The sequence below is a fragment of the Macaca nemestrina genome, chromosome 19 (assembly GCF_043159975.1).
Source record: "Macaca nemestrina isolate mMacNem1 chromosome 19, mMacNem.hap1, whole genome shotgun sequence".
Lineage (NCBI taxonomy): Eukaryota > Metazoa > Chordata > Mammalia > Primates > Cercopithecidae > Macaca > Macaca nemestrina.
This window is the reverse complement of record NC_092143.1, coordinates 63,956,354-63,979,102: the sequence shown is the minus strand read 5'-3', so window position 1 is coordinate 63,979,102 and position 22,749 is coordinate 63,956,354. Positions and strand designations below refer to the sequence as shown.

The 22,749-nt window shown below is 39.2% G+C and overlaps 1 protein-coding gene across 3 annotated transcripts in view; it reads right to left on the bottom strand.

The window, feature by feature from the left end:
* LOC105465484 (cadherin 2) overlaps positions 1-22,749 on the bottom strand; it is a 249,105-nt gene that overhangs the window by 36,077 nt on the left and 190,279 nt on the right. For all 3 annotated transcript variants that reach the window (XM_071085507.1, XM_011713937.3, XM_011713945.3), the window contains 5 exons: positions 20,384-20,637; positions 18,821-18,963; positions 15,847-16,080; positions 15,318-15,551; positions 13,262-13,401 (listed from right to left, as the gene is read on the bottom strand). In XM_071085507.1, the coding sequence (XP_070941608.1) occupies positions 13,262-13,401; positions 15,318-15,551; positions 15,847-16,080; positions 18,821-18,963; positions 20,384-20,637 (1,005 nt within the window). The remainder of the gene's footprint in view (positions 1-13,261; positions 13,402-15,317; positions 15,552-15,846; positions 16,081-18,820; positions 18,964-20,383; positions 20,638-22,749) is intronic.

The window sequence follows — 22,749 nt, the reverse complement described above, 5'->3', positions numbered from 1 at the left end:
GAAACTCTGTCTCAACAAAATAATAATAAAAAAATTAAAATGAAAGCTGAATATAATATCTAAACTGTTACAAAAAATATGGAAAGTGAAGGTGTAAGAAGCTATGAAGGAAGTACTGCTAGAAGAAGGGAGGATGCAGATGTGTGGAGGAACAGGGCTTCAGAAAGATGGAGCACTTGAAATATGAAATAATTTCCCATTGTTTTGATGCAATCCAGTTACATTCCTATAAAGGGAAACACATTTCTTAACCTTTCCAAGCCACTGTCTGTCTTGGGAGACAAAAGTACAGCCATCTAAATGCATGCTAGGTTCCATGTTTTCACCTTGAGCTCCAATTTCTTCTTGCAAAAAACAAAAAACGTGACCACTTGGATAGAAGCCATCTATCTCAGCAAACCTATTAATTCATCTCAGAGAAAACACCAAAATAGGTAATAAAGAGATGACAACATTTGGTTGAGAATATGGTGGCAGAGCATGAAAATCCGTCCCTAGTTTATGACACATCATTTTGAAATGTCCTCAAGAATATTCTTTGTTTTAGGATAAATGTACACATCAAGTAAATACTGCAAAGGGAGCCAAGTATTTGATTTTTTAAAATCCTTGATTCAAATCCTGGCTCCATCATATTTTGACTGTGTGACTTTGAGCAGATTACATAAACTTCCCATGCTAACCTTAATAGTATTCAACTTTTAGACAAAAAAGCCAATGAGAATTCCATTGATTAAATACGTCTATAACAAGGTTCAACAATCTTTTCTTGTAGGGTCTAGATAGTAAATATTAATATATTAGGCTTTTGGGGCCAGATAGTCCATGTCACGATGTTTCAACTCTGCTGTTGCTGCAGCATAAAAGTAGTCATAGATAATACACAAAAAATGGGCATCAACGGGTATGGTGCATGGCCATGCTCCAGTAAAACTTTATTTATAAAAACAGGTGGGAGGCTGAGGCAGAAGTCTATGTGTAGGCTGGGCGTGGTGGCTCTCGCCTGTAATCCCAGCCACTTTGGGAGGCCGAGGAGGGTGGATCACGAGGTCAGGAGTTCGAGACCAGCCTGACCAACATGGTGAAACCCCATCTCTACTAAAAATACAAAAATTAGCCGGGCGTGGTGGTGCACACCTGTAATCCCAGCTTCTCCAGAGGCTGAGGCAGGAGAATTGCTTGAACCTGGGAGGCAGAGATTGCAGTGAGCCAAGATTACACCACTGTACTCCAGCCTGGGTGACAGAGTGAGACTCAGTCTCAAAAAGAAGAAGAAGGAAAAAAAAAAATAGCTGGTGGATTTGGTAGCTGCTAGAACACTGGCCTATAGCATTTTTGCATGTTAGCTTTTTTTTTTTTTTTTTGCATAGTACTAATACATGCTTGTTCAAATCTTTATCGCTGTTATTACCAGAATATCAATAACTTTCCATTTCCCTAAAACTAAATACAGAAAATTTGTAATTAGCCAGGAAGAATAAATATTAAAATGACTTATATAAAATACTGTGTCATTTGCATGAAGTGACAGGAATGACAAAGGAAAAGTCATATGCAAATCATGTGCACAGTGAAAGTATTTAATAAGTGGGAGGGGATGGGCACTGACCAGTTCAGAACACACGCTTTTACAGCCTACTAATGTGTACCCTGGCCACAAGTGTTTTGAGAATAGCATGCAAAAAGGGAGTGACAATGTGCTAACCCAATCCCTAGTGAAACTTTCCTTTTGTGCAATCAGAATTCTTTCAATAACTAATATATAATAGTGTTTGCAGGTCAGTAAAAATGTATGAATAACTTGGGAACATCATTAACAGAGCATGCTTTAGCCAACAATAAAAGTGTTGAAAGTGGTCTCCACAGTTACGTCCAGATTCAGCCATCTGTTAAGTTTGCTTATAAGGCAGAATAAATTTATAAGCAATTATTTCAAGCAATCAAATATACCACGGTTAGGTTATACAGCTTCATTCTCAACTTAGTCAGATAGTTGGGCTTGATTGCCCACATTAGGTCTGGTTCCTGAGACTGGCAGAAGTCTACAGAGATTCCCTGGCTCAACAAGAGATTTCTTGACTCAGAAAAGTAGCTGGTTTGTTCTCAAGTGGCTTTCCTGTACCTGTGCCCCATCCTTCTGTCTAGGCATCCTGCTTGGACTTCAGATTTAGCTCCAGACTGTATACTCAGAATTTTTTTAATAACTTGGCTGCTTAGAATGCTTCTTCAGATTTTAACTTTGTTAATGTCAAAATGTGCCCAATTCTGCAAGCTTAATCAATTGATTACCCTTATGTCTTCTAAAGTCATATTACCAGTGGTCATCTAATAAGCCTAGCCGTACTGGTCCAAGTCAGTAACACCTCCTGCCTGCTACAGACCAGTGAGACTAAATAAAATACCTATCATATGACCTCTATCACAGTGCATGAGAGCCTGAACTCTCGAGTCACCAGACCTAGGTTTGAAAACCAGACTAATAGCAGTGTCCGCTTCATGGAGTCATCAGGAACATTATAAAGGACATGCAAACTAAGAGAGTAGCACAGTGCCTGACACAGAACAAGTATGCAACAATGCTAGCATTTATGAATGCTATCATCATTTCCTGAAGACATCAGAGATCTCTAAGGATGACAGTGAAGTTATCGGGAGTGTACTGGTTCAATTAAGCCACAGATAAAGTTGCAAACTAAGTTAGAAATTCAGGAAGAGGGATCAGAGCAGTTCAACTAACATTCTATGAGTGTTGCCAGGTGCCAACTGTCCTAGAAATAAAAAATAAGTATGACAAATCCGTGCCTTACAGAGCTTAAGGTCAGGACAAGCAGTGGACATAAAAGCTTAAAATAGAGGTAGACAGGGAATGCTGTGGGGGCGCAGAGCGGAGACACTCGATTCAGGCTGGTACTCCAAGACAAGATGTTTTGCGATGAATCTTGATGGCTAAACAGAATTAGGTGAAGAAATGGACTACGTTAAAAAAGTGTGAAAGAGTGTGGTATATGTGTGCAAGTACAGGCAGTTCAAAATGCAAAGTGGAGGGGTAATGACAGAAGAAACTAAATCGTCAACCCTTGAAGTTCCCTCCTAAAAGCCAAACCCCAGGTCATAGGAACTGTGGGTTCTTACCCCATCTCAGGCACTTGGACTTGGCGGAATGTGCTTTCTGTGTCACCAAGATTCTAGGGATCTCATCTATATCAATACTGAAGCTAATTTCCACAAATCACGTAAAAAAATCAACTTCATTGAAAAAAAAGTCAATGGACACTCATATGGCAATTACATCTATATCTTCTAGGTTCTAAAAACCTAGGCCACTAAGAGGCACTCCTATTATAATTCCCTTCATTCTGAAATTGTATGTGATTCCTTATATGTGCCAGTGCTGGATCCTGATCAAGAAGACTTTAGTATCACAGAAAGTACGAGAAGCTTTCTTCAGAAAAAGGAAAGCTTCCTTCCCTTGTTTTTAGTGAACCTTACATTCCGTTTCTCATGCCTATACAGTGTTGTGTTTCATGAGCTGTGCCTACTGTATCTCCTTTGTGCCAAGGGACCTACTTCCCTGTAACATAGCTGGATTGGTCAGAACAACGCAACCCATTGTGGGTGGGGTAAAAAGGGTTCTCAGAGAATCTCCAAAAAGATTCTCTAAATTCAAGTACCTAACCTGGGTGTGTTAAGACTTCCAGCTTATCACTGAAACCATTTATTCTTCTTGCTAGGCACATTGCTAAAGGTTATTTCCCAGGTAATTAGCAGTGGAAGGGACATGTGCCACTTCTAGGCCTGGCCCATAAAAATCTCCCAAAAATCATCCTCTGTGCGCTGCTGTCATACAGTGATTGCATGGATTTAAGGCTAGGGTGATCCTGGAAGTCACATGTGAAAGATGGGAGAGCCTCTGGCACTTAGGTCCCTGAATGACTGTGTGGAGAGGAGCAGACCTCCTTTCTCCATCCTAAATGCCCACGACCTGAAACCCAGTTACTGTTAAAAAAGCAATAAATACATTTTCAACTAGACTTAGGTCACTGAAATTTTACAGTCTGTTACAGCAGCTAGCCTATTTTAACTAATACCTTTGGCTAAATATATTTGTGTGGTTACTTTTCTCTTTCTGTCTCTCTTTAAGCAATATAAAACTATCTTAGAAAATTACCTTCTTTTTGTATAAATCTGTTTTTGTTAATCCAAGACTTATTTATTATTGTATAATTCAATCAGAGTCTCCAAAATAAGAATCTATGAAGAATGGGCTGATAACATGTATCAATAAAACTTGTCTGGTACAAAGGAAAAAAATACTGGAACATGCTTGTCCTGCTTAAAGAGGGAAAATCTCTATTTAGTAACCAACAATTGTCATGTCAAAATGCAGGCCATGTTTCCAGATCTTTCTGCATTTTTGAAAGGATTAGGAAACAAGAATTTTATGTGAATATTTTCCATTTTTAAATCTGCAAGCTAAAGAAAACATAGTCATGGACTATGTGTGAACAGATTCTCAGTTTATAAAATGCTACTTTAAAGTGATACAGAATCCATCTTCCAGACATGTCCCCCAAGACATAGGGGTTGGTATGAGGTATTGCTATGGTCTGAATGTCTGTGTCCCCCACTAAATTCACATGCTGAACCTGAATTCCCAATACAACAGTATTGAGAAGTGGGGCCTTTACAAAGTGATTAGGTCATGAGGGTGGAGACTTCATGAGTGGGACTAGTGCCGTTATAAAGAATACCAAGGAAGGTTGTTTGCTCCTTTCATTGTATGAGGACACAGCAAGAAAGGTGCCTTATATGAAGCATAGAGTAAGCTCTCACCAGACACTGAATCTACCGGTGCCTTGATCTTGGACTTCCCAGCATCTAGAACTGTAAGAAATAAATTTCTCATTTATAAGCTACACAGGTTATGGAATTTTGTTACAGCAGCCTGAACTACCCTCTTTGAGAGTTCAGTACCATCTCGGATTAAAACAAAACAAAACAAACAAAAAACACCAATGAACCAGGCCTGGTCAGTCTCTAAAACTTAAAAAAACACATTTCGGAATTCAGGCAGAGTCCTCTCAGTCCTGGCATGTGAAACCTATACAGTGTTCTCTGAGCCTAAGAGGTGCTGGGCCTTGTCTGGAGAGACTGAGAAGAAAATGGAGCCAGTTGTCATGCTCCAGTCAGCAACAGACTTGAGTATGAGAAGCTGAGACATGGTGGATCACAAGGGCCAAGAACTCAAGAGTGATCAAGAGAAAACTGATGTGGAATCTTTAAACAGCCACCCAGCCTTACTGTCACAACCTCCTTTGCCCAGCATCAGCTTCAGTCTCTCATGAGTTAACTCAGACTGAGAAAAAAGTCCTCATCCCCTTGATGCAGCATATTTTCTTTTTTATTTTTGAGATGGAGTCTCGCTCTATTGCCCAGGCTGGAGTGCAGTGGTGCAATTTCGGCTTACTGCAAGCTCCATCTCCCGGGTTCAAGCCATTCTCCTGCCTCAGCCTGCTGAGTAGCTGGGACCACAGGTGCCCACCACCACGCCCAGCTAATTTTTTGTATGTTTTAGTAGAGACGGGGTTTCACTTTGTTAGCCAGGATGGTCTCGATCTCCTGACCTCATGATCCGCCTGCCTCGGTCTCCCAGAGTGCTGGGATTACAGGCATGAGCCACCGCGCCCGGCCGCAGGATATTTTCTTGACCCCTTTGTGGGACTCATGACAGGGGTGCCCCATTTACTCAGCATGCTGTGTTCAATCCCTTGCAGGAGGGAGTGCACAGGCCAGGGAGTGCGGGAACCGGCTGGCCACCTTGACACTGGCAGGAGCAAACTCCGTGCAGGCCGTGGTGGCGTCTAGGTGGGGGTGCCTGCTACCCCAAGGCCCCAGAGGGTGTGTTACAATGTTCTCTTAGCTCTGCCGTCTGAAAACAGCAGTGTGTTATCAGCTTAGTGGGCCATTTCCCTCATCGCATGAGGTGGCTGCCCTCTGCCAGTGTGGGCAAAGGGCCCGTGTGACAGCCTTTTGGGTATGACACTTGGTGGGTCTCGAATTCTTGTCTGGTACCCAAGAGCAATGAGGTCGTACGACAAACTGAAGGACGGTGACTGTGGAGAATGTTATTGAGTGATGAAAGCAGCTCTCAGTGGAGAGGGGAGCTGGAAAGGGGATGGGAAGGGTGGGTTGCTCTTCCCTGAAGTCAAGTCACCTCTCTGCCCATCTCCTCTGCAGTCAGATGCCTCTCTCTGACATCCAGCTGCTTCTTTCTTCTACCGGCTGAGTCTGGGGTCTTAATAGGTACAGGATGGCGGGCAGGGCAGGCCATAGGTAGTTTTGGAAAAGGTAACATTTGATTGGTAAAAAGGCATTATTTAGAAGAAACCAATCGTGAGAGAGCAGACAAACAGGGACTGAAGTTCTCACTTTGAGCTACAGGTTCCAGGCTTTCCAGCTTTAAGGTGGGGCTTTGCCAAGGACCATCCCTGTCTGCCTAGAGTTTCTCTGCCTCCTGCCTGTATCTGAGGCTGGCATTGCTCCCTGAGTCAGAACTCATGGTCTGAAGGGTTCCAGTTTCTATCAATTATCATTTGTGACCACAGCCAAGATGAACAGCAGCACCTCTTTTCACAGATTATGAGTTCCCACATCAGCCCAAGGCCTTGGGAATGGTTAATGTTTCAAGTCAAATTCTGAAAGCACAGGAAGCGGAAGCTCCTGGATGTTCCAGTTCTGCTTCAAGGACGGGAGAGCCTTCTGACAAATTTGCATGGCATTCCAAAAGGCAGTATTTCAGTTACCTGGTTGAACATGAGCTTTGCCAAGGATGGTGTAAGATATGGTAGACACCACTTTCTCTGCACTGAGGCAGACAAAGATTTAATCCTCACTTTGCTACTTTCTAACAATATACATGTATTTTACTGGACTACTGTGAAGGACAAATGAACTAAAGTGTATTTCAATAACAAAATAACGTACTTAGTACAGTGCCTAATACATGGGGTACACCAAATAACAGCTTTTGCTATTAGTATAGAGAATGAAACTGCATTGTGTCAGGTGACGTAGGTAGAGGTTTAAAGTGAGTACCAGCTACTGAGCACCATTTATACACACTCAATAAATGTTTGTAATTAAGTCTAAGCCTTAAAAAGCAGAAGGCTAACGGTTACTGTTTCTTATTCTGGAGCTGAAAGGGGATGGTCCCAGGGAAAGTGAGATATCAGCTATATTGTACATTCACCCTGATTTTATAAGTGATGCTGATACGGAAGGAACTTGATACAAAGATCATGGAAAGCGATACAGCATCTGCAACCAACCCCATTGGCCAAAAGGGCACTGAAGGACATTTACTCATGAGGGTAATTAAACATGCCTTACTAACCAGCAAAAAAGCCCTGCTGACTATAGCAGTGAAGCAGATAAAGAAAGAACTTCACCCTCTGAAAAGAGACTAGATATGATACTAAAAGTGTCTGTTCAACCACTAACAGCCCTGTGTGGAGATAACACTCTCATCAGAACTCATCTAATGCTAGTTTCTAATATGGGCCCAACCTAGCCTCCTGACAATCTAAGCCACAGCAGAAGATCCACAAACTCTAATAAATCTCTGTTATACATAAGGTAAGAAAAACGGATATCGGGGTAGCTTTTTTTTTTCTCCCATTAGGCCCCTCTTAGTTATTTTGTTAAAGAAATTAGCAAACTGTACCTTGACATAGAACTTACACAGATAGAGACTCTAATCAAAGGGAAGATAAGAACTATCCTTGTAAAAGACTATTTTGCTTTGTTTTCTTTGTAATCAGTGAGCTGCTGGTATGGATACTTTGTCTTGGCAGGAAGAAGAGGAATCTTAGCTGAGCCAGTTTCAGGCTAATTTTCTGGAGACTGCTGTACAGACCTGCCTTGCTGTAAACACAGTCATTACCTGGCATCCAGCAAATACTTAAACTGATCTCGGGGATCTACACAACTTTCAGAGCTCGATAAACAACATGTGGTTCAGTTTACAATGGAATACTATTCAGAAACAGCAAAAATGATTCTTTAAAGACTGTCCAGCTAAGACATGAAGCAGACCAGACCAGCACTGGTCATCACCAGCCATTCACACCTGAAGGTAACACACAGGCTCCATAAAAAAACAGCTATAGATAATAAAGATCGATGAAAACTTGTCCAGAATGCAGCATGGCACCAGTCCCATTTCCAAGGCCTATTACTGTAGAAAGATAATATCTTCAAAAACATAAAAAATTATGAATTAGATTCGATTGCCAAAAATTCTTACTTCACACTACAAAGAAACAGAATTTCTAACAGGGAGCCACATGTAAATTATGGAAAATAGAACACAGTATATTTCATACTGCTGAGCTTCTCAGGAACTGACCATGATTTTAAGATTTAAAGTAATAACATCTATTTAGAAAGTGGAGTACTTGCAGTAAATACACTTAAGAAATAAGATAAATAAATGGTTTATTTTTCTTAAGGAAAAAGTAAAAACAGAATCCACCAAAAATCTAAAAACAAACAAACCTTGAGGAATATAGTCAGAAAACTTACCCTATTGGTTTCAAGACCCTAGAAAGCTATAGTAATTAAAACAACATGGGATTGACTCAAGAATAGACAGAACAGGTAGTACCGCAGAGAACAGCAGGAAGCTAACCCACAAAGCTGCACACACACAGCACCTGCTTTATGGCAATGTAGCACTGCAATGCATCTTTTTACCAAAGGGTGCTGGATATTCATAAAGAAAATGAAGAAGTCCTGACCCATGTCTTAACCAAATGAAAAATCAATTACAGATAAATTATGGACTTAATATGATAGGTAAAACAATGTAGCTTCAAGAAAATAATATGTACAGTTGGGGAGGATTCATTACCTTGGGGTAGAAGTTTTATTTTCTCATTATTATTTTTCTGAGTCAGGGTCTCTCTCTGTGGCCCAGGCTCTGGAGTTCAATGGCATAATCACAGCTCACTGCAGCCTCGACCTCCCAGGTTCAGGCAGTCCTCCTACCTCAGTCTCCCAAGTAGCTGGGCCTACAGGTATGAGCTACCATGCTTGGCTAATTAACAATTTTTTTTTTTTTTTTTTTTTTAAGAGATGTGGTCTTACTATGTTGCCCAGGCTGGTCTTGAACTCGTAGGCTTAAGTGATCCTCCTGCGTTAGCCTCCCAAAGTCCTGAGTTTATAGGTATGAACCACTGTGCCCTACTCAAAGTTTTTAAATAGAAACATGAGCACTAACCATAATGGAAAAAAAAATGATAAACTGGACAACATAAAAAATAATAAAAAAACTTCTGTTCACCTAAAGACCTATTAAGAGAATTAAAAAGCTACAGAATGAGAGAAGATATTTACAATATATTTATCTGACAAGGAACACGTATCTATAATCTGTAAGAACCTCCTACAAGTCAGTAAGAAAAAGACAGACGACCCAACAGAAAAGTAGACAAACTGGCTGAACAAACTTCATGAAATAAAATATCAAAAGGGTAAAACCATAGGTAGGAATATCCCAATTAAATAGACATACATCATCAATGTGACCTAAATTTTAAAAGACTGAAAAAAATCCAAGGGCTAAGTGAGAAAGAGGATGTGGAGCAATTGGAACTTTCATGTACCACAGTGGGGAAGGGAGATGTCAATTGTACGATCACTTTGGAAAACGTACAGGACTGTAGTCGAGCTGCACATATGCACACTCCGTGGCCCAGACATTCAACTCCTGTGCACACACCAGAAAATGCACTAGAACATATGCATGCAAATGTTCATAACAGTTTTATTCATAATAACCCAATTGGAAAACCTCAAGTGCCTAAGTGAAGTAGGATGGATACATAAAATGTAGTTAATTCTTACAACAGAATACTATTCAGCAGTGACAAAAATGAACTACTTCTACACACAAATCTCACAGGTATAATGTTGAGTAATAGAAGCCAGATGCACAGAGTGCCCACTGTTTGATATCTATTTACATAAAAGTCAAAACCAGGGAATGCTAATCTATGGTACAGAAATAAAAAAGAGTGGTTACTTTGGACAGAGGGCAAACCACCTGTTTGTGGGTCCAAGGGAAGCTTCTAGGGTGCTGGAAATGTTCTTTGTTGGTGTGAGTCGTAGTTACACTCTTAACCCTATAGAAAGCATCTGCTTCTGGTTGGGATAAAGTCACGAGACCATTATTCAAACTCTAATGCCAAGAACAAATCAGCTAACTTCCCAACCAAAGCTTTTTGAAACCATAAGATAGCAGAGAACAAAATAAAGCCTAACTGAATGAAAATATAGAATCAGACAAGCCCTTTCTAGGAGAAGACCCACAGCTGCCTTTATCCCTGAAAGAAGAGTGAGAGGAAGAAGACAGAACTCTGCCTTTAAAAAACATACAGATAAATCACCCAAACTTTGAAGGAAGCTGAAGTCACCGTGAGTCAACAGGCTTGATGAATTCACATCCTGAGGGAGTCTGCACCTACCACTGACTCTTTCTCATGGGTTTTTATCTAGTTTACGAGGGGGTAAACCAAGGGCTGGGTGCAGCGCTGAAGAGCTGTCATGCTAAGGAAGAAGTTCCAAAGGGTGGATTGGAATGTTAAAGCACAGACAAGACACTGTTTAGGAATCTGTTGTAGGATGGAGGTAAGTGAAGGTAGAGGCCTTGGAAATGAAGATAAGTGAATGGATTTCATGAACGGTTTAGAGATAGAGGAGAAAGAGCCTTGGTGTGGCACTCCTACATCACATATTTTATTGTGTTATGAGGTTAAAAATTAGATGCATAAAAATCCCATTATATAATTTTGTCACAACTGTCTAGAATGAGAACTGCATGCAGAAATCACAACAGAGGATCACAGATGAGTGGAAGCTCTTGATCTAGACTAATATGCTCTCAAGAACCCAGACAAAAAGACGCCACAGGAAGGTTGGTACCAAATTTAAAAATTAGCCCCAGAGTACAATACAGATAAAATTCCAGAAAAATCTTTGGACTCGTGGGGAAGTAGGTATGAAGCAACACATTCATGTCCAAGAGTTTGGCTGGGGTCAAAAAAAATCCCCAAAACCCAACGAGCTTCAGAGATTAGGTAAAGAGGAACCTGAAGATTTATGATAATTATTTTAACAAATCTTATAATACGTGAGTTTCACCACTTAATCTCAAGCATCAATCTAAGTGGATAAAGTCAATAAATAAAATAAGTCTTTCCTAATATAACTATAACAATAAAGCCATATTAAACAATTTATCGAAGGGACTGGTGGGGAAAGGAGAGAAAGATTCGGATCAGTTGACATTAAATACCTCATGGTCCAGTCCCTATACGAGAATTTTCTTGGTTCTTGCCTCTGAGCCTCCAATTTTGGGCAGCATCCAGTTACTACAGGTGGTCTTACAGTTATTACTACTTTTACTGAAGCCTAACTGAGCTGGGTTTTAGGTTTATGCCTTTGTAAAGTATACACAATTACATAAGAAATAAAATACTGAAAGTAGATGATTTATGAGAGAATGTGACCAATATATGTTTGTTGATCTTGAAAACAGCCTAGGAGTGTGAAAGAATAGATTAATTAAATAATTAAGCCAAACGTGAATTTTAATATTCAAAGACATTCATAAGCAAAACACCCTAAGGTATATTTATAGAGCCACTTTAATTAGTCAGTATTCAAAATGGCTTTACACATGAGTCAAGTTTTCAACATATTTTAAATACGCATCTCTTCTAAATGAGAGAGCTGGGGTACTGTAAACCAAGCACGGAACCTGGAATCAGAACATGAGGCCTTGAGTCCTGGCTCTGTGGGGTTACAAACTCTGAAAGTAAATCATGCAACTTTCTTCAAATGTAAAATGGAAAACTCTAAGGGGCTGCCACAAATATTAAATAATAATGGATGTAAATGTGCTCTGTAAAATGAAAAGTGATGTATCATTTCCTCAAAGGAGTGAAGCAAGGGAAAAATATGTTCATGAAAATTTGCTTTTATTCAATTAATAGCCTTATCAATAATATCTGCACATATACTTAAAAGACAGTACATTTTAACTTACTGATACTGATGCAAAACCAAAGAATCCTAGGTTCTCTTTCAGACTATTATCCCTGACATTCGCATTAGCCAGTAGAAATTAGATGACTACTATCAAATGTATCTAAGAATTACCTGTCACAGTGATTTCTCATGGATTACATTAATACTGCCCATATAATTTCAAGAGAAACTGTATCAGAATAGTTAGTTTAGGCTGTGAATTCAGAGAAACCTACATGCAAACTCTGCATCTATTACTTCCTAAGTGCATGATTTTGTAGAATCTAACCATCCTTAAACTTGGGTTTATACCACAAAAGTGGAGATGTTCACAGTACTAATATCACAAGTTTCAAGGATTTAAGAGAGAGCAGCACCTAATGTACTTAACAGAATGCCTGGCACGTAGTACAGAGCTTATAGATGTTTGCTATGATAACACTGAAAAAGTTGCTTCAGAACAGTGGAGATCTTTGTTTTCCATTTATGGTTATTCTCATCCTTGAAGAGGTATGCAGTCCCATATGCACATAGTGATATAGGCTCATATTATTTAATGGCCAGAAGGGGATTCTGACATCTATTGAACAACCACTTCGAGCCAGGAACTATGACAGACACTATAAATACAAAGATGAACTAGATGTTCACTGTAACTTCAAATACTTCACAAGAATGTAAGACTCTTAAGGGTAGATATTTGTTAACTCTGCCCATGGAGGTATCTTCAGGGATTAAAACAGTACCTGAAATATTGGATTTCCTTGGTAAATACTTGTGGAATAAATAGTCTTAGTTTTCTACCATACATATAATTATCTAGATCCCAAAGCAGAAGATGCTTTTAATATATTTTGGATATCCAGTGAAGAGAAACTATAAAGAACAGTGTATTTATCATTACATAGATATAACTAGAATTGGGTTTAAAGTCTTTGAAACAATGTTAATGATTTTTTTTTTTTTTTTTTTTTTACAAAATAAACACAATGACATTTGGTACTTCGAAAAAAAATTGAGAAATATTCAACACACACAGGAAACAATTCACCAAATGACTGATAACAGAAGGGAAACCTGATACCATTTTCTTACTGATGTATTAACACTTCCCACTACTAAATTTATATGATCATAAAATTTCTTTTTAAAGATTTAAAGCACTGCTCACCTGGTCTTCTTCTCCTCCACCTTCTTCATCATATTTTAAAATATTATCTCTTACATCATCTTCTGGATCAATTAAAAGTTGTTTGGCCTGGCGTTCTTTATCCCGGCGTTTCATCCATACCACAAACATCAGCACAAGGACTAGGTAGGAAAATAGTAAAAATACGTAATATTGTCATTTTTAAAGCCTGGCCTATCTAGTCACAGTATTCAGTACTAATAATTTATACTTATATAGGCTGAAGGCTTATAATGCATCTTTCACTCTACTATATATTTCTGACCTCACATTAAGAGAGACAAGACAAGGCAGCCTGAAGCACTGGGTTTAGAGTATGAAGGCCTGGGCTCCCATCCCTGGTGCCCTGCAAACTCATTTGAGAGGTGATCATCCTTGTTCTAGTTTTACCATCCACATATGGGGACAGTAACTTTTTCTGTCTTCCCTTTGGCTTGCTAAAGGATAGTTGTCCTTAATAGGGCCTCGTAAATTCTAGAGACACAAAACAGCAGTAAGTTGTTACTTGCTGTGTTATTTAGGTTGGTCAGTCATCACTACACTCTGAAATTCACAGAAAACAACACTTCTCCAGGAGGACAAAGTTTGCTCAGATGACCTGGGTAGTAAATTGGAACTAAGTCAGGAATTGGACCTTGAGGTTTTGACTCCCAGAGGCTGGTGCGTGTTTCAGCTAAGAAAGCTAGGGGATTCATTTGAACACTGAAAAAACATTAGACTTTCATGTTTTATACTTTGTGCCAAGTCTAGAACCATAAATTTTCCAGTAAGTTGATGTTAAAATCAGCACCAATTCAGTTTCCTTCAAAACGTCAGTTACTTCTTCATTGCCATAATCCATCATACCTAAGTCTTTCTTGATAAGATTGGCAACTATGGCACATTTCAGTTGAAACAGAAACATATCCCTGAGTGCACATCTAGGAACAAATTCTGTCTAAAATCTGGGGGTATCAGTTTATATCCTGAAGCAAAAGATTTAATGACTCCTATTGGAGCACATTTTTATTATTGGCCATAAAAGTAAATATCCTCCTTTTAAAGCCAGATAACATGATCTCATTTGCTATTGTTCCAGGGCTAAATCTAGCAAGTGGATTATTAGTATAGCATGCAGGTTTCAAATTATAGCCAAAGTAGTCTCCACACAGGAAGTAAAAAATGCTTAGACTTCTATAGTAATTGCTTAGAATAAAGGGATAGAATTCTAAATTACCAGAACACTTGTAAATGGAGAAAACATAAAAGAAATGGCCAACATTTTCAAGAAAGTGATTGGTGTATAGCATGATCACATAATAAACTAAGTCCTGCTGCTATTTCACAATAAAACACAGGGCCCAGGCAATTTATTCTTTTAAACTGCATGCTTAGAAGTGGTTCCTAAAGTACTTTCCAGTGGTTAATTTTTTTGCATTCCATTGAACCAAAGATTGTAAAGTATCTTCAAAAGAAGCAATTCCTTAATCTACACTTACTCTAAAGACAGACAATTTAGTGAGCTGTGTAATCATTTCTATTATCAAACATGCTGTATGTGAAGTGCAATCTCTCACTCTTTTACACAGCCCTTCAGAAACAAATACCTTGATCCTCGCATGACTGGAGCACGTTGCTGACTGTGCTTTATATGAAGGAAGGTGAAGGAAAGCGATATACTTATTTTCCTAAATCAACAACTACGTGCCATAAATTCATACTCAAATCATAAGAAAAGTGCTCAAACTTCGGATTGTTTAACGTTTTTTCTATGAAAAGCGTTTACTACAGCTCCCTAAGCAATCAACACGAGAAAGGGTAAGAGGGCACGGAAGAGGCATGCTGAGGAGGCTTGTTGCAAACCTCAAGTGCTTGAAACAAAGCTCTGGGGTTTTTTCATTCTAAAGTGGACTTGGCCGACCCATATATGATTGGCGAGGAAATGCTGAAAGGTCAAAGGGTTGTTAGACTACCTTGCCAGGCAATAGCAACAAATGACTTTGCTGAACATCCTGGAAGCCAAAAGAACTGAAATCTAAAAGACAATAAAAGTACTCACTAAGCAGGATGATGATGCAGAGCAGGATGGCAATGATGGCACCAGTGCCAAGCCCTGCACCCACAATCCTGTCCACATCTGTGCAGTCCCCGTTGGAGTCACACTGGCAAACCTTCACGCGCAGGATGGAAATATTTGATTTGGGAGGATTACCCGAATCTGTGATTATGATGGGAACTTCATAGATACCAGCTTCAAGAAATTTTATCTTTAAATTAAGCTGAGCAAAATCACCTATATGAAAAAGGAAAAACATAGTTTGATAGGTAATACTTAAAGTGGTAAAAAAACACATAGCATTGTTCAGAATGTATTTACTACCTAACAGTACACATAAAGTGGATTACAACTATGCTGCATTCTAAATACTTTTTTGGCCATAAAGGCCTTTAATATCTTACTTAAACTTTAAGTAGCTTTTAAAATATGTATAATGAGAAGATTACGAAGCACATAAAAATTAACTTTTCATGCCAGGCTTCAAAATCTCTCAACTGCATATATATTCAAATAATTAACCTGTTCTTACCATTAAGCCGAGTGATGGTCCAATTTCTCTTAATAGTCACTGGAGATAAAGGAAGATCAAAAGCAAATGGTCCAGCATTTGGATCAATGTCATAATCAAGTGCTGTAATATTAATTGAATTGGGGTCTGGAGTTTCGCAAGTCTCTGCCTCTTGAGGTAATACTTGAGGGGCATTGTCATTAATATCAAGTAAATAGATCTGCAGCGTTCCTGTTCCACTCATAGGAGGAATTCCTGAAAAGAGAAAAATCACAAGCGATGCTGAACAGTTCTCTCCAATGAACCTCAATTATGGTGAAATTCTCAAAGCTTCTAACCTTCTGGCCCTTATAACTGTGTAACCTTGGAAAAATTTAGTTGCTATGGCATCTGGGCAGACCGTTTCCAGAACAAAGCCCCTTCCTGCTTGCCAGAAAGAATGACCCTGAGCTGCCACTGCTGCTCTGCAGGAGCTGAGCAAGGTGACGAAGAATGCCCCTGCTATGGAATCCCAGACCTTCCTTGCCCCTCCTGCCCATTATTCAGGGCTTGCACAGACCATGCTCCTCCAGACACTGTGAGGAATGTTGGAGATGCAAACACAGGGCTCGTGATCCTGTGGACCCTACTCTTTTTATGGAGAACCAATACATATGCATGAAAGAACATAAGAATGCTTTTAATGATCTAACACAGCTTTGACTTCTTGAAACAGTCTACAGACACGTGATACAGAACCACAGACCTCAACTCAGGAAGGAATATCATGCAGAAGAGATAACCAACTACCTGCTTGAGATCATATTAGGCTGCTCTATGTACATTCTTTCATTGTAATCCTGTGACACAGGTTTAAACAGATGAACCTGAGTCTGTAAACTGCTCATGGCCACACACTCTTGTAAGTGGTGGAGTTGTTACTAAAGATGGGTCGGCCTGACCTCAAACCCATTCTCATTCCACGATAATAAAATGCTGTCTCCACCACTTTGTGTGATAATTTATAGTGATTTGATTTTCTTCTGCTATACTATAAATATTCACACTCACATATATATAATATGTTTATGAATATTTTATAAATAATGCTGTACACTGAAGACCAGAGATTTAAGGGACCTGCCAAAGGTCATGCAACTAGGAAGGTGCACATACATACACAATCCTGGGGAGGGAATAAGGAGGAATGTTTACCAATTTCTATGAGGAACATGATGGTTCTAAGATCAGGGAGAGTTGAACTGGAAGCGTATAGTGGCTGTTACAATATTCCAACACCACCATGACCACTATGATACTCAATAGTTTGAGGGACTTTGAAATTTATTATCATGTTTAATATTACTATACTTTTATAACAACTATATAGAATATGTAGGTAGTGAAACAATTTATTAATAATGAAACTAAGGCATAAAGAGTATAAGAGCTTGCCTAATCATTAAGGAACAGAGCTGGGGCTCCAAATCTAGCCTTGTGACTAAAAATAAAGTGCACTTGCAAAACATCACAGCTACATACATTTAACAGGTCACTTCTCTCTCTTATAAAAAGCCTTTCAATTAGAAAACAATCCTTATTGGTGAATGAGAAATCTGGTCGTAACTCACAACCAATATACATACATATATACATATAATTTTATGGCTCTTTAGATCTTAACCTAGTGATTCAAGATGCATTACTTTCAGTTCCACTGTAGAAAGCAAGCCACTGTTTATGGCAAAAAAGCATAAAACAGGTACTAATGATATACTTTGATGTACAATGGCAAAAGCTATTCCTACAAAGTTCCAACACTATTTAAACAAGAGGTCCCATATAAAAAGGATAAGAAATATTTCTTTGGTTGGTCATTACACAGATTTTCTACAAATAGTAATCTCATTAAATCTTAGTATACAGATTTAGAAAGGTTCATTGACATTATTCTTAAAGTATTGGTATGTAATATTTTAGCAATGCAAAATATTTTACAATTTGAAAATTGCAAACACCAACTTCAACCACCAAATTGAAGCCTGCTATTTTTTTTTATTAAATACCAACAGTCATATTCATAGTTTAATACTGAAAATATTGTAAAATATACTTGTGGTTCAGTTTTGAAACTATTAATACACAATAGGAATACTTATTTGAGTGGTTACTTTGTGTCAGCCACTGTTTCAAATGCTTCATATGTATGTAGAAGTCATTATATTTTAGTTAAAACACTGAGTTAGGTGCTGATACCGATCTCTATTTAACAAAAAAAGGAAATAAATATATTTAAAACCTCATGCCAATCCCACAGTTCAAAGTGGGAAAGCTGGAGTCTGCGCCTGGGGGTCCTGTAGAACTCCAGAGCTTGAAGTCTGAAGCACACATCATACTGAGAGCTAACAAAGCAAAATAAGCCCCTCATCAGGTCTACGTAAGTTCCCTTTGTATTACATATCTGAAAAAAGTCCTTATCTGTAAATCTTAACCAATTAAAAACCAGCAGAGACTCAGGAAAAAAAGAAGGTGTTACGTATATATTCCAAAACCCACACCCTGAAGCTCACTACTCACTTAGCTCAATTTATGCACAAAATTAAGCTTCCTAGCCCATGGCAGACAGAGGCAGAGAATTATAAAAAGCAAGACTGATAGAGATGCATATATGAATGGCAGCAAACAGAGTGACTAGAAGACATATAAAAAGAGCCACTCAAAAAACCCAGCGTCTAGGGCCACTGAGGATGGACTTAGGGCATCAACGTGTGACAGCACAATAAGATAACAAAGGTATGTCTACATGAATGGTGGATGAACATTGAGAGCAGTCATTGCAAAGACTGAAGGATGTCCCAAGAACACTTGTCTGAAATGATAAATAAAAGCTGGACCTCGGAGTTATAAAAGTCAGTTTTCCAGGCAATTGAGTTTTGTAGAAAATTTTAATTCCTGAGCATGCATGATGAGGATCTACTGTCTTTCATCAACATACAAGAAAAAACAGGGAACATACCATTGTCAGAAGCAAGGAAAGTAGCATTATATATATTGTTTTTCACATTTGGTGATTCTCGGTCCAAAACAGCAATTGTAGTTATTTGTCCATTCACAGGATCTATTTTTAGCCAATTGGCAGGATCAGATAATTTAGTGTATCTACAAAATGAAAGTGAAGTTTAATTTTTTTATATGAAACTTTAAAAAAGCATATTTTACAGGTTTAGTTCCAAATGCAACTGGCTCATTAACTTGCATTTCCGTAGATGATGGCTGGAAATACAGCTTTAACATGAAAAAGTATTTTTGTGACAGTGGTATTGGGAGGCACATAAAGGTTGTTTGGTCAGGCATGTAGGGAACATTCTACAGGTGTCTGAGGGACAAGACTAGGAGCACAGTCTCTCTAATGTGGGCTAAAGCAGATTGGAAAGGTATCATTTTAGGTTCTTGTCCACTTCAACAGATATCAATGGTGCAGGAAAATAGCTTGAATATAGTTTCTAGATAAGCAGTAGTCTCAATGTGTAGGAGTTAAGAGAAATTACAATAGAAATTGAATACTGTATCACAAAGAACACGCCTAAAACATTTTAACACTTTATCATGGCCAACATGAAGCCACACTGGAAAGACCATAATCCCATTCCTACTTGCATCTTTCACACTGGGCCGAGCCTCAGATCTATACCTTTGCAAAGAAAGACCTGTAGTCTTGAGTCTAAATTGGCAGATTTATCAGCTTAAATTCCTTTTTAAAATTTGGAGTGAGGATTAACTTTTAAAGATTAGATAACCAATCGGATTGGAAAAGGTATGCTATGTTTAGAGAGGTAAAGTTGTAGGATTTCAATACCTCTATTAACTGGCTATTTATTAGCTATCTTGATTTCAGTGAATAGAGAAATGGAGAACATTTAACATTCAATAAAAGATAACAATATGAAGTCATCTTTTAGCAGCAGTTCTGTAAGAAGTTTAATGAAATATAAGTTCATTTTAAAAATGATAATCACCAGGTTTGGAGAACAGTCGCATGGCGTGTGCTCTGCCAACCATCCACTCCCTCATCAGGAAGGATAAATTAGATTTTGCTAGTTTGGAAATCTTTACAGATAGGTTTTATAAGTCCAATAACTACTGTACAGGTAAGGGATGAAAATACTTAGCTCTTAGATACTGGTTTTGGCATAAGCTTTCTTTCCTTCACGACGCATCGAGGAGAGATAAATGTTATAAGCTTCTGAAAGTTCCCTGTGGAACCTTTTTGTGATGTTTGGCATAAAGGCACAGGCTAAATAATTCTAAAGTATTTTTAAAGTAAAAATGGCAGGTACAGAGAAGCAAGAACAGCTTTTTCTTCAAATAATAAAGCCATTTTAATATGGATACAGATATCTATATCTAATATAATCATTGACTGAGAAGAAAATTCAAAGAATTTGAAATTATCTTTTAATATGTAGTTTTGATTCCAATGAAAATTTCTTACTCAAATAGTGAATTCGATAGTGAATAGTGATAGTGAATAGTGAATTAGAACATAAGCTCCAAAAGCACTGCAAACAGCATTTCATACCTAATATTTTGCTGCATATATCGATCTGGGTCCTGAGCAGTGAATGTTGTCAACATGGTACCGGCATGAAGCCCTTCTTCTTGTCGAATGATCTTAGGATTGGGAGCAAAATAAGGGTTTTCATTTACGTCAATAACTGTAACAGACACGGTTGCAGTTGACTGAGGTGGGTGCTGAATTCCCTTGGCTAATGGCACTTGATTTTCTGCAGCAACAGTAAGGACAAACATCCTATTTGTTTCAAAGTCGATTGGCTGGAAAATAAAAAGGAAGCCATATTTTTGCAGGAAATAAGAATGCTTGCATTCTGTAGTTTATTCCTCTATCAACTCCATTTCCAAAAAATTAATTTCTTCATTTACTACATGATAAAGTTCCTCTCAAGTTTCTGGAAAACATGCATTAGCATGGTCACTTATCAAAATATTTATTCCAATTAACCTAATTATAAATCTTGAGTACTTAAAAGATTTATGTTCACAAAACAATGCACACGATTACTGCACAGATTTATTTATTTAGGTACATCTAAAAACTTGATTATTCTTAAGAATAGCATTGTTGACTAAAAATACTAAATAATTTAAAGTCAATGAGAACATGATTGTCTAAATGCACACTCTCAAACATTACTACAAAGATCATTCCTCATCCAGGAAAGTTTTCACCAGTCTATGATGAATTGAAAAAAACCCGGGGGGGCGGAGCAAGATGGCCGAATAGGAGCAGCTCCAGTCTCCAACTCCCAGCGCGAGCGACACAGAAGACCGGTGATTTCTGCATTTTCAACTGAGGTACTGGGTTCATCTCACTGGGGAGTGCCGGACGATCGGTGCTGGTCAGCTGCTGCAGCCCGACCAGCGAGAGCTGAAGCAGGGCGAGGCATTGCCTCACCTGGGAAGAGCAAGGGGGAAGGGAATCCCTTTTCCTAGCCAGGGGAACTGAGACACACAACACCTGGAAAATCGGGTAACTCCCACCCCAATACTGCGCTTTAAGCAAACAGGCACACCAGGAGATCATATCCCACATCTGGCCGGGAGGGTCCCACACCCACGGAGCCTCCCTCATTGATAGCACAGCAGTCTGTGATCTACCGGCAAGGCAGCAGCGAGGCTGGGGGAGGGGCGCCCACCATTGCTGAGGCTTAAGTAGGTAAACAAAGTTGCTGGGAAGCTTGAACTGGGTGGAGCTCACAGCAGCTCAAGGAAACCTGCCTGTCTCTGTAGACTCCACCTCTGGGGACAGGGCACAGTAAACTAAACAAACGCAGCAGACACTTCTGCAGACGCAAACGACTCTGTCTGACAGCTTTGAAGAGAGCAGTGGATCTCCCAACACGGAGGTTGAGATCTGAGAAGGGACAGACTCCCTGCTCAAGTGGGTCCCTGACCCCTGAGTAGCCTAACTGGGAGACATCCCCCACTAGGGGCAGTCTGACACCCCACACCTCACAGAGAGGAGTACACCCCTGAGAGGAAACTTCCAAAGCAAGAATCAGACAGGTACACTCGCTGTTCAGAAATATTCTATCTTCTGCAGCCTCTGCTGCTGATACCCAGGCAAACAGGGTTTGGAGTGGACCTCAAGCAATCTCCAACAGACCTACAGCTGAGGGTCCTGACTGTTAGAAGGAAAACTATCAAACAGGAAGGACACCTACACCAAAACCCCATCAGTACATCACCATCATCAAAGACCAGAGGCAGATAAAACCACAAAGATGGGGAAAAAGCAGGGCAGAAAAGCTGGAAATTCAAAAAATAAGAGCGCATCTCCCCCGGTAAAGGAGCGCAGCTCATCGCCAGCAATGGATCAAAGCTGGACGGAGAATGACTTTGACGAGATGAGAGAAGAAGGCTTCAGTCCATCAAATTTCTCAGAGCTAAAGGAGGAATTACGTACCCAGCGCAAAGAAACTAAAAATCTTGAAAAAAAAGTGGAAGAATTGATGGCTAGAGTAATTAATGCAGAGAAGGTCCTAAACGAAATGAAAGAGATGAAAACCATGACACGAGAAATACGTGACAAATGCACAAGCTTCAGTAACCGACTCGATCAACTGGAAGAAAGAGTATCAGCGATTGAGGATCAAATGAATGAAATGAAGCGAGAAGAGAAACCAAAAGAAAAAAGAAGAAAAAGAAATGAACAAAGCCTGCAAGAAGTATGGGATTATGTAAAAAGACCAAATCTACGTCTGATTGGGGTGCCTGAAAGTGAGGGGGAAAATGGAACCAAGTTGGAAAACACTCTTCAGGATATCATCCAGGAGAACTTCCCCAACCTAGTAGGCCAGGCCAACATTCAAATCCAGGAAATACAGAGAACGCCACAAAGATACTCCTCGAGAAGAGCAACTCCAA